Source organism: Diorhabda carinulata, chromosome 1 (genome assembly GCF_026250575.1).
Source record: "Diorhabda carinulata isolate Delta chromosome 1, icDioCari1.1, whole genome shotgun sequence".
NCBI classification, from domain to species: Eukaryota; Metazoa; Arthropoda; class Insecta; order Coleoptera; family Chrysomelidae; genus Diorhabda; species Diorhabda carinulata.
The window spans coordinates 22168225-22185820 of record NC_079460.1 but is presented as its reverse complement, the minus strand read 5'-3'; the positions used below and the strand labels follow the sequence as shown (position 1 = coordinate 22185820).

At 30.6% G+C, this 17596-nt stretch overlaps 1 protein-coding gene across 4 annotated transcripts in view; it reads right to left on the bottom strand.

Moving 5' to 3' along the window:
* LOC130893449 (furin-like protease 1) overlaps positions 1 to 17596 on the bottom strand; it is a 103123-nt gene that overhangs the window by 4061 nt on the left and 81466 nt on the right. For all 4 annotated transcript variants that reach the window (XM_057799585.1, XM_057799607.1, XM_057799596.1 and 1 more), the window contains one exon: positions 298 to 750. In XM_057799585.1, coding sequence (XP_057655568.1) covers positions 298 to 750 — 453 coding nt within the window. The remainder of the gene's footprint in view (positions 1 to 297; positions 751 to 17596) is intronic.

Sequence of the window (17596 nt, the reverse complement as noted above, 5' to 3'; positions counted from 1 at the left end):
TTTGGATTGGATGCATTTCCAGCAAAAAACAAACTTTTATGGAAAAAATAAAGCGAATATAGGTTATGTTAAGGTCACAATCGACTAATGTGTAGATGTTCATTATTATTTCAATGTAATTTATTTTAATTTTGTGTTTATATTGTAAAAATTTAGATTAATTAAAATGGTGATTTGATTTTGTCTAGAAGTTTATATGAAATATGATTTATGAGAGAAAGTAATGAGTGGAGCTGAAAATAGAAGGAATATTATAAACAATTATCAATTAATTGGAAATTTGAAGCATAAACTCACTGTCATCACTATATGCAGTTGTCTTGATGTTCTCCCTTTCGATATTTTGTGCTATTAGGTAATTTAATTTCTTCTTATTATCGTTTCTTCTCTTTCTTATCCAAAGGTAGAGCAAGGTAGGTATGATAGCGAGGATAATTAAAACGTACATCATAGTAAACACACGATGATACCATTTTTCAGATAGTACTTCTGAAACTATTCCAACGGGATAACAGTAAGATTCTGTCGTCGAGGGTATAACGATTTCTGCGTCGTTATAACATTCAGTACAATCAGAATCTAAAGAACCTTTACAGGAGAGACAGGTGTAATGGCACGGAGAGCAAGTTTGGTTCTTTAACAGTGATTTTATTTGTTCAGGAGTATCCATCTCTAAGAGGTTGTTGTAGAATTTTCTTGGGCATAGTTTTATGCAAAATCCTTTATATAGAATGAAATTTTGAAAGCAATCTGTAAAAAACAAAAAGGTAAAGATTTCTAGCAATACACTCGCTTTGTCTCCATGTTCAAATTAGAAGGAATGTCACTATTTTAGTCAAGCAAATATTAAAAACGGATATTAGTAACAAAACGACACCCCTTTTATTTCCCCAGCTAACAATAATTGATAATTAAATGTTTACTAGTAATTTTAAAGTTTGAAATGAATTATATGTATTAATAATCAGCAGAGAAAGTGATGTAAGATGATGATTTTCGACAGTTTAATAATGGAGTTTATTGACTTGTTTTAAAAAAAATCAATGAACGGCGATTTATAAAAAAAAACAAAATTCTACAAATTCTAAAAGAATATCATAATTCGTTTATAATATGTTGGTTGATATTAAATAGAGGCAGCTAACTACACAATTTGCTTCAAAAAATCAACATTTTACCGGAAAGTTGGTGGCTAAAGAAAAGAATTTCCCAATTGTGGAAAGAAATCTCAAACTAGTAAACAATAATTAAAATTTTTTAAGCTTCCTTATGGTGCTTTTCTTACAACTACGTAGTGAGATCCATAAGTTCTTGGCCTCATATAATACAGCGCGTTCACGAAAATCTTAATACACGTCTCAATAAGCTTTAAACCAAGTTTCAACTTGCCACCTCGATTAATTTTATTATAGTAGAGTTCAAATGTCCCAAATTGAGTTTTTTGACTAAAGAATTAACACCAACACAAATCAAAACAGAATAAAGGCCGTTTACAGTGACTTGTGTCTATAATTTTTAACAATTAAAATTAGTCTAAGTTGTTTCGCTGGAAACGAGAATCATTAGAAGATGACTTGATGTCCTGACGCGGCGTTTACTCCAGAAAACATTAAATCAGTGGAAAAAATTGTGACTGGCTTCTAAAAATAAAGGGAATTGCAGCACAGACCGACATTTCCAAAACAAGTGTTCTAAGGATCCTACATGAGCATTTAAATATGACAAAAATTAGTGTACTACTTTGAGGAATCAAATACAAACGTGGACCCGGCATATTACTCTGATCTACTAAAGTAATCGCGGCACTTGCTTCACGACAATGCTCCAGCTCACACTGATTCGCTCTCCAAAGCTACAGTAGACTAATATTTTTTATTCGTAAAGTTGAAGACCTAGTTAAGGGGTAAACAATTGAAACCTGAGGCCGCGCTACAGGAAGGTTAATAAGATGGTGGATCGTAGATACCTGACGGACGACCATCTAGATATTTATAAACCATCCTAGGAAACCGTCCGGTATCTATCCACCCTTATCAGTCGAGTTTGGGTTTCTACCTTGGTAGCCTTGAGAAAATGGAGGAAAGCCTGATTAGTTCAGTTTTTAAAATAAGCGTCATTTGGGACCCAGCAGATCTAATAAGGAAAAACTCCAAAATTTTGATAACACTGTGGGTTGCATTCAGTCAATTTCAAGAGTAAATTGTATACCTCAGATGGTATCCTTAAATCGAAAAGAATTTGTCCGGGTGTACTCGGTAAATTTTTGTATACTCTCCGTCCTGTCGCCATATTCTTAAAGATGATTTCAGCAGAATTGTACGTTGCTAAATTTTTCACGCAACTTTTGAGATTTTCACTCGGCAGTCAGTCACTGCATCCAGGATAAATTTACCCTCCACCATCCACCTTTACCATTAAATGCGACCATCTATTTATGGATATTTCTAAAGTGGCTTAGAACCTTTAGTCAGACGTTCTAAAAAGTTTGTGGAAACAAAGGAAGGATATATTGAAAAATATTGGTTTTTTTTTATTTATGTCCTTTCTTTCTTAGTTAGACTAAGAACTCATGACCGTACTACGTACTATTATTTAGAATGCACATTCAAATAAATTTTTTTTGTAAATAAAAAAAAACAAATGAGTTTAAATTGCACTAAATAGTACCTCTAGTAATATTCATAAGTAGGACGATATCCAGTTATATGTCCTGATCAAACTATTCAATCTCCGTTCCCACAACTTGCACCAATGATACTGCCGACATCCTTTCGCATCTAAACATGCATTGCAGTTTATAGGATTCTTGTCTAAAAGAAAAACGTATGTGACATTGTTAAAAAGCGATTTGAATGATAGTAAAACTTCGATTCTAAAATTAGATTCCAAAAAATGAAATCAAATTTTTAAAACTAATTACAGGATTATGAAAAAAAAACATGTAGATGTTAGAAATCAACATAAAACCAACACTCACTAACAATAATAAAACTAGAACCATCAATTTAGAGTTTAATTATTTTTAGTATTTTTTCAAGTGAAACTTGTAGATAGTGCCTTTTAATAAAAGAAGTAGGTGTAGTGTGATTAGACTTTTAGTGTGGAAAACCTGCAACAAGGTCGAGGATGAACAGCCCGCGAAACCACGACAAGCTGTCAGCAGTGGCACGGGTGACGGAGGTTCGGAATGACATAATTCAAAATCCAATTGTACATAGTGTGATTCATTAATTAAATAACCAAGAAACAGTTCAAGTGGGCCCGAACGGCTGATAGAAAGAGAAAGAACATCAGTGTACCACCCACTTTCTTTAATATATTCTGACTGGATCTTCAATATTAACTCTATGCATAAAACACCAATTAGAAGCGAGTAGAGAGAGATATAGAGAGTGGTAAACCGATGCACTTTGTTTCTCTTCCAATACTACAATTCAATTTACATGCCGCTCTCTCTATTTTTAATAATAACGTTACGTCTCAGCATTGTAGAATGAAATTTTATTTTGTCTAATCAGTAGAAAATGTGGTTTTCTGAATTTCAATTAAACTATATTGTGAAATTGGGCACTATATATATTAGCAGTGTAGCAAGTTGAGTGATCAAGAAAAGCAAATAAAACCAGGTAAATAGTTCATAGTCTTAGTATTTTATCAAGTACCACCTAACTGGAGAGTATTTTGAAACAAAAGGACATAAGTGCCATAAAAGTAGTTTAACATAGAGTAGTGGTTAAGGGGTGATTAATAGAAAACCATAATTCATATTATAAACATGAGAGAAAAGTCTACAGCATCGTATACTGAAAATTTTTAAAATTCATAATAAAGCAAACATATTTTTGATGTAAATAATGGGTGCTACTAATTGTAAAGAAAAAATATAAGACATTTCTTTTTAGCTCCATTCACTTTTCCTTGGGATGCTCAATAAATCCGAGACCCTTTTTATAATAAGAATCGTCAGATTCACCAAAATATCAAAATAGCCATTCACGGCCGACATCACCTCTTCATTGTAGAAAAATCTTTGACCACCGACACATTTTTTTCAAGTCTGAGAACAGAAAATAATCCGAGGGGCTAAATCTGGTGAATAGGGTGCATAAGGTTTGATGAAACAACACATTCTTCGTTTTTGCCTGATTCGCTCAAACGACGAAATAAGTTGCTATAAAAGCAACCGAAATAGGGATAGGATATGTAGAAAATCCAAAGAATATAATATCTAATATGAATATAATTCAGAGATCCTAATCGAAATAATTTTATCAACTAGTGGATACTTCATGGTATGTATCAAATCAGATCATTTACGTGGACCAGGGAATGCCCACTGTACAAAAAGTCATCCAAGAAAGGATTATCGAACATCACAAAACTATATTCACTACTAGAGGATTTTTAAGGAAATGCAAAAAGACCCAAAAAAGGTCAATAGACCTAGTGATAAACAAAATATTATTAATCGTGTAGGGTCTGCTTAAGAATTCGAGTAACCAATTCGCGTTTTTGCGCATTTTTATTACCAGGTATTTATGTTTCAAATATTTAATTTTCATAATCACAGAATCATTCAAAAGTATAGATAAACAAAAAATTAAATAACAAATTAATCCCTAGGTATTCCTACTGAGAAAATAATGAACTTTGAAGCAACAAATTCATCTCTATATTTAATTTTACTGAAATTATCTTCGCTTGTTATATAAAGTACAACTCTGTAAAATTTATCTATTAATCTTTTCCTCTATTCTTAATGAAGGGTTCCTTATCTAAGTTTGTAAGCCAATTACGGTTTTACAAAGTGACGACATCTGTGATAACAAGTTCGATTATTGATGACCGGCATTACACACTAGACTGTACTGGTATATATTCAAAATTTTAACCAAAATTGTCAATAAAGTATTATTGAATGTTAGTGTGTGTATTGACATAGTAAATAAAAAAATCACATACGTATTCTTTTAAGAGACTACACAACAAGTTATTTGTTGTCATTTTTGTGTTAAAAATAATGGGTTAGTTTAACCATGATCAAATTTGTAGGAGCAGGTGATGTTGTTAAGTAAATGAAAACGTATTTTATGGTAAGTTTTTCTAGATCATAAAACAAGCAAAATAATAATTACTTTAGTTTGCTCCAAAATACAAGAAAATTTTTCTGCATTAAACATAATGTATATCGGTAATTTAAAGTATAGATAATGAAAATTTGTTTTTTGTTGGGTTTCCTTTTAATATAAAACTTCATACTTTACTAAATATTTTTCTACATTAGTTTTGGCACAATTTAGTTGTCTATTTAATTACAAACAATATACAGATTACCTAATTTAGTGTTTTTGTTCAACACAAACTAGATAAATTGATCTAAACGTTCTGCAATAAAATACGTTTTGCGGAACAAGCTTTTAAGCATATAGATTTAGTAAAATACTCAAAATGAAAAGAAAAAAAACGCAAACCACAAATCTGACAACAATTTTTACACAATACAACCCATGCTTGTATTAAAGTGCAATAAACTTACCATTCTTTAAGTTCTTCGTTTCAGTAACCAACTACCTATTTTTTACAAAGTAATGATTATAATTTATATTTACCTCAACCTGACATGTAGTTACCTCAACCCGAAATGAAAAATGTGAAAACAAAGTTATTATTAAAACTGTTTTATTACTTACCATTACATTGAAGTAAAGTCAATTCATATTTTTTTAAGATGTGTAACATTTAAGTGTCCTTTTAAAATAAATCCAAATTTTCAAATATTTATCCTAAATTATGTGGTTCCTATAAAACTTAATTGAATATTAGGGCTTAGAGTGCTTAATAAAATTTATTTTTCTGACTCTTATCCTCTATTTGATGTAAGAAAAATCCTCAAAAAATATGAGTTCTATAGTTCAACTACATGGGGTTGTTTTATAAATTTTAGTTTCTCTTTCAAGAATATTTAACTTTTTTTTTCAATTTGAAATTACACATAATTTCTGTAATTAAAAAAAACTATATTATATTCTAAAAGTTGAGTGTTTGAGATTTACACAACTGTGAAACAGAGTAGGATTATTTTTAAAAGAAAACTAGTTACAGCCATTCAAAAATTACTAAATTTTAGAATTCTAACCTCACAATTCCACAAGGTTTTGATGAAGTAATTTGTGATGTTTTAAAAATTTGGGAATCTATTGTTATTCCATATAACGCATTTTCTAATATAATAAAAGTTTTTCAATAGCGGGAACTTTTGAAAAAAAAATAAAAAAATAAGAGGCTCAATCTAAAATTTTCAAATGAAGAATGGAAAACGTCAAATAGACATAGTATTTTCTTGATGTCTGTCAATTTAGAAGTTTCAACAGAGACTTTAGTGAAATCAGATTTAGGCTATTTCTTAAAATTCCAAAATTTAATAATTTTTCAACAGACTTCTTTTAAAAATAATCTTCCTCTGTTTTATAGTTTTGTAATGCTCAAAAACTCAACTCAACTCAACAGAATATAATATAGTTTTTTTTTAAATTACAGAAATTATGTGCAATTTCAAATAAAAAAACCCTTAGTGTTGAGCTATATAGCTCATGTTTCGTGAGATTTTTTTGACATCAAATAGAAACATTTCAGAGGGTAGTAGTCAGAACAATGGAATTTTTTTAAGCACCCTATTGAGACTACAAGACATTTTTCTAATAAATACACAATTACAAGGGGTTTGAATAATGTGGATGCAGTTTTTTGTCAGTTTGCGATCCTCATTGAAACCTTGAAACTGACTGAAGACCATTTTCAGGATATTTTTGTTTTAGTACAGTTTCTTTGAAAAAATATAAACTAGCTATTAACCGGAATCGGGTTTCATTTAAACAGTAACATACACTCGATTGTTATAATTCAATGTAGTTGAGGATCATACAACTCTGTGGAATAGATAATAAAAAATTTCTTTTTCTTTTTTCTTTATATCCCACATAGAAGTATGCTAGTAGGTTAGATGAATTTTAAATGATTTTCGGCACAATTTATAGTTTATTCTGTATAGATTACAAATATTATTTACATATAATAACATATTTTATTATTACAACAAACGCTATTTAGTTTGGTAACTTCATCAGTCGATATGCATCAAGCTATTACTTAAGGAAGACAATCACGAGGCTAAGACAAAATATTTATTAACAAAAATACAGCAGTAACAAATATTTTTTAGTAATTTAAAACAGAGTATATAAATATATATTTGCATAAATAAAATTAAATATATTTATAAATGCAGTATATAAAATTATTTATTTAAATACTATTTTTATTGTATATTTGGTAATAATAACAGTAAAAATTATTGTACTTTGTGCTGTGTTTGACTACCCAACATGTAATTAACAAAGGAACGATCGGTATGTGTAATAACATCTCGTAGTAACAATTTGACAGATGACAGATTATCAAATGGCGTCAAAATGATAATGGTACGTCTTTAGGTGCATTCCACTAAGTACTCACGACAATCACATTCACGACCACAATACAATCTATCCCATTCCACTTAGTCCAGAGCGTTATAATCTTACACCCAAGCTTTAAGAGGTTATATTATAATTTGTAAGTCATTAAATTTTTTAGAGGAGTAAAATCAAAATATTTCAAGAGTATTTCAGGCACCGTGAGCGCTTAGTGGAATGTACCATTTATGAAGTTTTTGTCGCTCATTTCGAGTGACGAATTGGGTTACGTGATATTCTAGGACAAATTTTAGTACAGCGACGTGCATTAGGACAACGTGATAGCACCATAAACATATGCATATCGAAAGTCAAGAAATCGATACCAAAAATAATCGATTTCTAGCCTCTTCGATAAACCGTAGGAAGTGGAAATCCTGCTATATACATGAAAGTAAAATGAAATAAGTATTAGAATCAATACAATATCTAAAGTGCAGTAGTTATTTATTAACTGATAGATAATAATAATAATTAATTGCACGATTAAACTGTTGGCACAAGTATTATACGGTAGATAACTTAACCTCATTTATTTATATTATTAATAGATGTATATATCGATTATTATCTATTGATTGTGAAACAGAATTTATTTTAATTTTCATTCGTTTATCCTCCAGCGATAAATCTGAACATTTCCAACTTTGTAATTAAAATTTCTGGCGGGAAATTTTAAAACCAGTCACTTGATCAAATTCGTCGTTCCTAACGAGCGACTGCAGGCCGTACTTTAAGAGATAAATTATCCTATTTGACTCATACGATTTACAATGTTGCCATATCAAGTATATATAAATACTTACACATATTCGAACACAATAACTTGTTTAAATGTATTCGTATATATCTGTAAGGTAATAAAAAGTTAGTTATGCAATTTTAAATATATTTCAAGAACATTAGGAGGATTGTTGGAAAGGAATAATTGCGAACAGTTCGGAAGATCCTCTCTGATTTATTGGCCGTTTAATAAACTGTAAATGGCGATTAAGAAAATACAAAGCAAGATGTTACAGAAGCTTTTCCATAATAGTGACCATGTGGTTTTATATAGCTGGAAATGGTATGTTGGGTTTAAAAAAATTTAGTACCACTTGATATAAAATAAGTTATAAGATATATGAAATCATTAGAAAAGTAAGGTTATAAGATCCAAGTTTCATTGCAATATTTGGATATTCAACTACAGGTTTATGTTTTCAAAAATATTACAGATCAATCTGACAAAGTACTAAAAAACTATTTTTAAAATATTTCAGTAAAGAGTTATATCTGGTCTAAAAAAATTATTGAACTCAATACTAGTAGAAAATGAATTTTATTTGTGGAAAATATTATGATAATATAATATATATGATAATAAAGGTAATAGTATAGGTATAAAATCTTTTGCACCTGTATAAAACAATATGAGTGATGTATGACAGTTCTGACTAGAGCTGTGAAGTTATACCAAACTACTGCGTTTTGAACATTAGCAAACCTACCAACAGTGTCTGAATAAAAAGTGATTGGTTTAATTATAAATTGTCATACAAAGAATTGCTACAAACTTAGGCCATACGTATATATAACACAAACGACATACATACACAATTTTGACATTCACTTTGTGTCAATCGAGACAGCAAATTGGGCGACACTGTACAATCTACCGTCAAAAATTTGAACTTCCAAATAATAAGTTAAAAAGAGAAATAAATCTTTTTAAAAATGAAGCAAATTACAAATAGCTTTTAAATAGAGCACCCATTATACTTTGTCTGGAGCATCCAATACATTTTAGAAGTAGATAAAACATACAGCATATGATAATTACTAATTAAAATATGAAAGCAGTTAAAAAAGTTTTTTGTATGTGAGTGTGAAACATAAATTTGAATAACTTATTTACAAAGGTTCCTCATAAAATTTGAAAAACGAAATTAATGATGTAAATATGATTGGAAGTTCACAATTTTGATAGGTGTATACGAAGGTGGTTCAAATATAAATCGGAATTTTTAAATAAACGCGCGAAAAATTTAGTTTCCCATGCTTTTTAGTATACTTGTAGCCATGAGCGAGTGTTACCGATGAGAACATCAGCGCTGTGGCAAAACTCATTTTGGAAAACCGACTCAGTTCTGTACTGCAATGTGGTTGAAGAATTGGACATCAGCGTAGTTAGATAGATGGGTTTCAGGACTTCTGAATTTTGAGTAGAAATTCATTCAGTGAGAAGTTTGCGCGAATCTTCTGCAGCGGTATTAGGAGGAAAATAAAAATTTATTGCACTGAATGAGCGTTTATGGACTAGAGAAAAAAGATAAAAACGTGTCAGGTAAAGCGAAGGTTAAACTGTCAGCGGTGAAGGTCTTGTGGAACATGAGAGAAGTAATTGCGTTTGATTTTCTCTCTGAAACACTTTGAACACGCAGTATTAAGTAATTTGATAAAAAAATAATATGAAACCGGTCTATAGATTAAAACGATGCGCGATTTTCCGATCCGTAGTGCGATATTGCTGCATGACAACGCCAAACCGCTTAAAGCTCGACTTACGATGGAAAGTTGAACGAATTGGGTTGGAAAACACTGAAACACCCTCCTTATAATCCAGATTTGTCGCCATGCGACTATTATTTATTTGGTCTATTGAAATAGGCTCCAGGTGGACTGCGTTTCGAAAGCAATGCTAGGTAGAATCCTTTTAAGAAAAAGTGGTGTGGAGAGTGAGTCAGAGACTATCTAGAAAAACTGTAATTTAATTATAGAATGTTGTATACCAAATTCCGGTTTATAATTGAATTACCCTCATATTTATGTCACTTGAATTTTTTCAAATTTAATGATATTTTGTGCAATTGGAAATAACTTAACGACTAATTGGAAGACAAAACAAATCTACTAGTCTAGAGAATATTTATTAATTTGGTTGCTACAACTAGATTCTCAATCAATTGTATTGTGATGTTTTATCATTATATTTGAAAAATATTGATAACGATTGTTTGTGCCTACAAATCCTCTAATTCAAATTTTTTGGTATATCTAAAATAAATATCAAGTTGAAATATGCTTAATACTTAAATAATTATTTACAATCAAAGTTTTAGCTTTTTTTAGCTCACTTTTTGAAAACTTTCAAGTGACATATGAAAGTTTATTAGCAAGAAGTTATTTTATTAGGGCAGTTCAGTGATGTGATCCACAGAAAGTGAGAAACTAGAAATTTTATAGAATTTCATAAATCCATTCTACGCAGTTTACGATCTGAGTTGAGAAAAATTTGAAATATAAATATTCGATTTAAAAATATCTATCTAGCATTATTGAGAACAAAATAGGGACAATGAATATGCTTAAAATGATTTTGAAAGGAATATTTTTCAAAATTGTAGTTGTACAAGACTGCCCTTCTAAACACCCGGTTCTTATGTACTTAATGATAATGGTTAACATACCCAGGAACTACATTTTGATAAGAATATATTATAACATAAAATAAAACAAGTCTCTCGATTAATATACAAAAAATAAACAATCACAGTAAAGATTACCTTATATAATATATTGGTACAACTAAATAGAGCAAAAAAAACGGTAGCGATACGAATCTAATTATTATTGGTAAATGGGTAATTGCACTTAAATTTTAATTCTAAAAATTACTACCACGAAACTCTTTAATCTCAATATTACTAGTTCGATTCGATAATTTGGCACATTTTTGTAAAAATGGCTACGATATATTTCAACGATCTACATCAACTTTATGATTTTCCAAGTTTTAAAATTTAACACACTGACAACTTGAAATCCAGATATAAATGAAACAGTTGAAACCAAAGATAAGTTGCAAATCATTCATTCCAATCTCTCTGAATTTTTTTGATTTATGTTGAATAAAATCACAAAAGAAGAGGTTACTTTAAACTACATTCATTTTTCAAAAATAAACTAACCTCAAAATACTTCAAATAAGCACAGAAACATCAACAATCTTTTTGAACAGCTTGCTTTATATAAACCCATATTGAATCATATGACTTGGAGACAGCGTTGCCACTTGTAGTGACGATTTAAAAGATAATGTCAACATAATTGAAGATTGTATGAACAAAAAATCGATTCAGATGACACCCCTGCAATCGCGAGTCACTGACAAAATATTGAACATGTTAATGTATTTTCTTTGGTTTAATCTTGAAGCTAAATAGTTTTATCTTCGAAATGATATTAAATATTGTAATGTTTCTTGTTATCACAGTCCAACAATATGTTACGAACAGTAACTACCCTTTTTATGTTAATTAGAAGTAACTGACCCTATTAAAAGATTATCTATCAGACCCATCACTATCAGTTAGCCATCAAACGTCAACCGATACACATCTTAGTTAACAACAAACAAGAATTCTACCTTGAAATGGACACAGCTGCTCAAGCGATCAATTCCATTGTGACAGGCCAGTACGCCAGATATGAGTCAGTCTGCTTTTTCCAGAGTTTACCGTCGATACCAAAGTACACAACAGAGATATATGACCGATTCATTATCAGCACATCGAGCCATCACTTGTTTTCGAGTCCAAAAAGAGCTCAGAGAAACGCGATAAGTGGCTTAATTTTGACTTAAGACAGCTAACCTAGCTAACCAGCAGCTACTAGCCCCAATTCAGCCTACCGAACAACCCGTGTACAATTTGCCAAAGAACACGTTAATTGGACTAACAAACAAGGGGCTCCGCTCTTTTGAGAAATCAGACTCTCACTGGTGTTCAAGTTCAACAAGAGTTCAGAGAAACGCGAGGAATGACTGGACAGTCAGAAGAGGACTTGAGACAGCTAGACTTGAACCAGCTACCAGCCCCAAGTAACTCCAGCCCACCGAGTAGCCCGTTTACTATTTGCCAGAGAATACATTAATTGGATTAACGTGCAATGGGGCTCCAATTTCTTTTCTTATGAAAAAAGTGCCTTTATGGTAGCGATAGAAAAGGACGGATCTACAGAAACCTGGAGAAAGATTCGCTGCATAAAAGAAAACGTGGCTTTTGATGGAGGTTCCTGGATGGTTTGAGCGGGCATTTCAATGGAAGCAAAAACCGATACTGTTGAATTAAGTATTGATGCTATTTTTTCTTGTTTTTTTTTATGAAATTATAGATGAATTAAAACTACACCATTGCTCAGAGAAACTAGTTCTGATGATTAATAAGAAGTGAGTGTACATCAGTGTCCAAGTACCAATAAATTTTAGTATACGATACTAAAATTATTTTACACACACATAATAAGAAAAAAACAATGGAATAAATAAATTACGAGTATAAACAAAGTTTGTTTTGTTTGAAATTTGTCCATCTAATATAAATATGATCCAGACATTCCAATACTCCCTAGTAAGAGATACTCCATGGTATGTATCAAATCACATCATTCAATTGGACCTGGCAGAACCCACAGTGTAAGAAGTTGTACAAGAGGGAATCAACAAACATCATAAAACCAAAGAAACCCAACCAAATCCACTACTAGACGAATTGTTAGGACAAAGAAACGCAAAAAGACTGAGTGAAGTATTGGAGGTTACATCACTGATTGTGAACCTTATTAGGACCCTACAGATGTTAGATTATCTAACATTGGCGAACAAATTAACTCAAAGAATGTAAATAAATATTCTGATTGTTAATAAAATTTGTAATAAAAAAAATGAAAGATGTTTAAGGACATAAATAATCTGTAGTGCCATATAATGGAAACATTTTCAATTACGAAACTAATCAGGGGATGGAAGCTGCATTGACGAAATTTTGATAAGGAAAGATTCTACATTTTGAAATGGAATATTTTATATTACTTGAATGGTACAGGATGTCACTAAAGTTATTTCTTATTGTATCGTCCAGATTCCAAGTTTCATTTCAGTGTGGAAAAAACATTTTGAGCTGATGATTTGTTAATGTAGAAAGTTTTATTTTGATTTAATCATCGACAAATGACTAATACGAAATATTTGATTGAAATATGAAATTAAGGTCATTCCATACTGATGTTTTGATCTGATGATTGAGAAAACAACTAGTCTACAAATAACCAAAGGCACATTTCTTATTCAAAACATTATAATTAGCCTTTTTAGGATTATTGCTGTTTTAAAATAAGTATCATAAAGGTTAGTTTATCTAATCATCAATCCAAAAAAATCACATGTGGATTTGGAATAATATGTTGGATTTAACAATGGGATGTCAGCTTTGGTGTAACAAAATAAAATAGGTTAATTTGTTGGGGGCACAAGTAGATTACCGATCATTTATTTATAAGTTATGTGAAATCTGGGTTGCAAAAATTTATTTCAATTGGTAATTAGATAGACTAATTTATTTAGTTGATTTAAGGCAGCAAACGTGCTATTACTGCTATTTATTTATTCCAATGCAAAAAAATCTAATTTACTAATTTTGATTTTTTTCATCTTCTTTTATGTGAAAATAATAATCAGGTCTTTTAAAAAAACTTCCAACCACGACAGATTTGGTACAGATATAGTAAGGATTTTTTTAGATATACTGTTTTTATAAATCTACCCTAAATCAACTACTACGTTCATTATTTTGTAATTTTGGAAAAATATTTTGATTTTAATGTCAGTATGGTATCAGGAGTATACGCTGTTAAAAATGATATTTTGATGTTTTGTTATAAAATATTATTTTAAGTAGATGGCAGTGAAGTATCTAATATATACTTCGTAATAACACTATCGCATTAAAAACAAATATCAATAAAAATAAACATTCTGTATTACTTAACAAAACCATTTTTTAAGTAACTATCATCAGGTACAGTATCAGGAATAAAGGAATGGCTAAGGAAATTTCACGAAGTTTAAAATTTTTTTACATTTTTCCGTATCCAATATTGTGATAGGTTATGTCAAGTATTGATTATTTCAAACAGATGATCTAGATAGTCCGCCGTTTTATCTGGAGGACATCACAGGATTATTCGGTTCCTGGTTTATTAATATAACTGTAATTGTAAAGTGCGGCCACCTAGTGTAAAACTTGTGCATCAATTGAAACGTCAATTAAAAATATAATTTTCGTATGTTACATCAACCGTTTGATTATTTCCTTTAAAATGGTAGTTAAAACAATAATTACAACGTTACATGATGTCAGAATTTTAGAAAAACGAATAAAATAAAAGAAAATACGCGAGAAAGTTGTAAAATGACTATGAACGATGCAGTAACTGAAATAAAGCCACCAGCTAACCTACAAATTGACTCGGACAAATTAAAATGCTGAAAAAGTGGTTACAACAGTTTGTGTTATGCAATCGCTGTTCAATTAGATAAAAAGCCAGCTGAAGTCCAGACAGCAACATTTATAGCAGCTCTGAAGCTGAAGTTTAAAGAGTACTTCGCACCAAAAACGAATATATCGTTTGAAAGATATATATTTTTCAAAATTGTACAAAACGAAAATGAACAATTTGATGAATTTTTAACTAGAATAAAAACTCAGGCAAACAAATGCAAATTTGACAATTTACTAGAACAAATGCTAAAAGACAAGATAGTGTTTGGAATCGGATCTAATGAAAAAAGCTAACAGAAGATAAACTAGACTAAAGCTATAACAAACCGTAAAATGAGTGAACACCTTCCAAACAACTAGACGAGTTCGAAGATAGAAATAAAGTATTAGCAGTGAGAAATAAAGGTGTCAAAAATAAACAAAAGGAATATTTTGACTGCAAGAGATGTGGCACAAAACATAAATGCAGAAAATGTGCAGTATTTAACAAATCTGCGTTCGCGTTTAGAGGAGTTCCGACTTCGATAGGTCCGTTCTTTAGATAATGTTATTTTTTAAAAATAAAATTCATTTAATTATCTAATCATGATATCTTTTATTTCAAAAATACCTTATGTATTTATTTTTTTAGCCTATAATTAATAAACGTACGTTCTATTTTAGTTTTCTATCTATCCTCGTGTTTATAGTAAAAACATTGTATAAAAAAAGTTTTAAAAGCGCTTTTAGTGTTCATTAGGGATAGAAGTGAATATCCATTCAGTCATCAAAACATCAAATAATTAAATTAAAGAAATATAAAATTAATTTGGAAATAATGGGAGAGATCCTTTTTTTCTTTAAATATTTTACCCATGTATGGACATGGTAAACTGTTTAATATCAACATGTTGATATTAAAGAACACTAGATGTTATTACCGGAAAATTGAGATTATATAGTTTGTGTAGAGCAAAACACATTTTTATACCTGGTATCTCTAAGATGTACATTATTGCATTGTCTCTGTAACCTTTCATCCTGCAACCCAATACAGCATAAAAAGGTGTTTTGACCTTATTTACGATTCAATTGTTCATGAATGAACTAGACACAATTAAAATACACTCATGGAACAGCTCTTTTGTGTGTCCTCCAGCAAATATGCCGCTGACGTATGACTTATTTGAAAAAAATCAATTACTTGTTTTGAATATTACTTTATCACCGATATTTAGCTCTGGTAGTCGCATGTCCTCTCTTAGATTCCATAGAAATATTTATGGTTATGGCCAGAGCCAAATTTGCTAACTTTTTCTATATGAGCAACCACATGCCAATGTAGTTTCGCTTTCTTGACATTGTACATAACTACTATTGGAGTATCAAGTCATTTTCTTCTACTATTTTGTCACTTTTTAGATTCCCATTAAGAATTTACAGAATTAAGGCTGTGGTAATGAACAATCCGTACATTTTTGGACAGTTTAGCAAGTGAAGTAGGCGTTGACTGAGCAGTTGTCAAATGTACAAAGCATCAAAATTAATTTAGAGTATGGAAAATTTAACAGAAAACGAACGACGTTAAATGATTGCCAAGTTTTGTGACCAAATCAAAATCTGAATAAATCGTTTACGGTTAATCACCTTGTAAAAATGGGAATAGTCAAAAAAACAATATCTATCGGCGTGTTGAGGCAGGTATTTCGATTGAAAGAAAATCAGGATCGGGTAGAGAAGCGAAGGTTTGCTTAAAGCGGCTCACGGAAAACTGAGAGTCAGTTTATGAAAATTGGGCAGAAAATTCAAAATTGATAAGAAATATGTAAGCATCATTCTAAAGAAACAGAATGTAGTTTAAAATTCAAGATAATCGACACCCTAAGCAACAAATAAAATAAAAATCAAAACTTAGAAGTTTCAGTGACAACGAGTTTTCGCACGGTATAGTTTGGTGAAGTTAGGTTAGGTTCGGAAGTAATTATCGACGAAGAGTCATATTTTACTTTTGACGGAAGTGAAACGGCGAATATTAGAAATTATTATTGTTAGAAAGGCGAGAAAGTAAATTCAGAAGTGTATTTCAAAAGACACGATTCGAAAGTGTTGGTATAGTTGACGGTATTTTCTCGTGGTCGTTAATCAGCATACATTTGTCCTTATGGAAATACTTTTACCGTCAAAATATATGAAAATGATTGTGTTAAATCTAAATTATCATGAAGAAAAATCATTTTGAAGAAAATTGTGTTGTGGCCAGAAATGACAACTGCTCATTATGCAAATGACGTTGTGGGAGTCGAGGAATATTGCCAATTGAACGTTTTTCGCGAAATTTGAAACTAAACTCATTCTGAAAGTTGGTAAGCAACTAGACACTAAGAATTGAAAAAGATAATTTTGAGCAAACGCCAGATTCGGTAAGAGCTGACTGGGTCATTATTCAGTTATATAAAATATTTGTGATTATAGTGTAGCAACCATTGTTTCATAGAGTAAATTGCAAATAATAAAAAAACAGTTTGTACTGTTTTTTTGTTCCCGCACTCTTATGTATGGTATCATCAAAAATATCCTAGTTTTCACGATGATATTTATATCATTAATTATGAAGGAGGTCTCAAGAAAATTTAAATTCTTTTACAATTCCGTTAGCAGAATTTATTTCATTAAAGAATCAAATATAACCCCTATTGCATAAGAAGTTGACGAGGAAGATTCTTCTATTGATAGTGAAGTAATTGAAGGAAGAGGAAATTCCAAAAGCAAACTGGTTTACGATTTTAT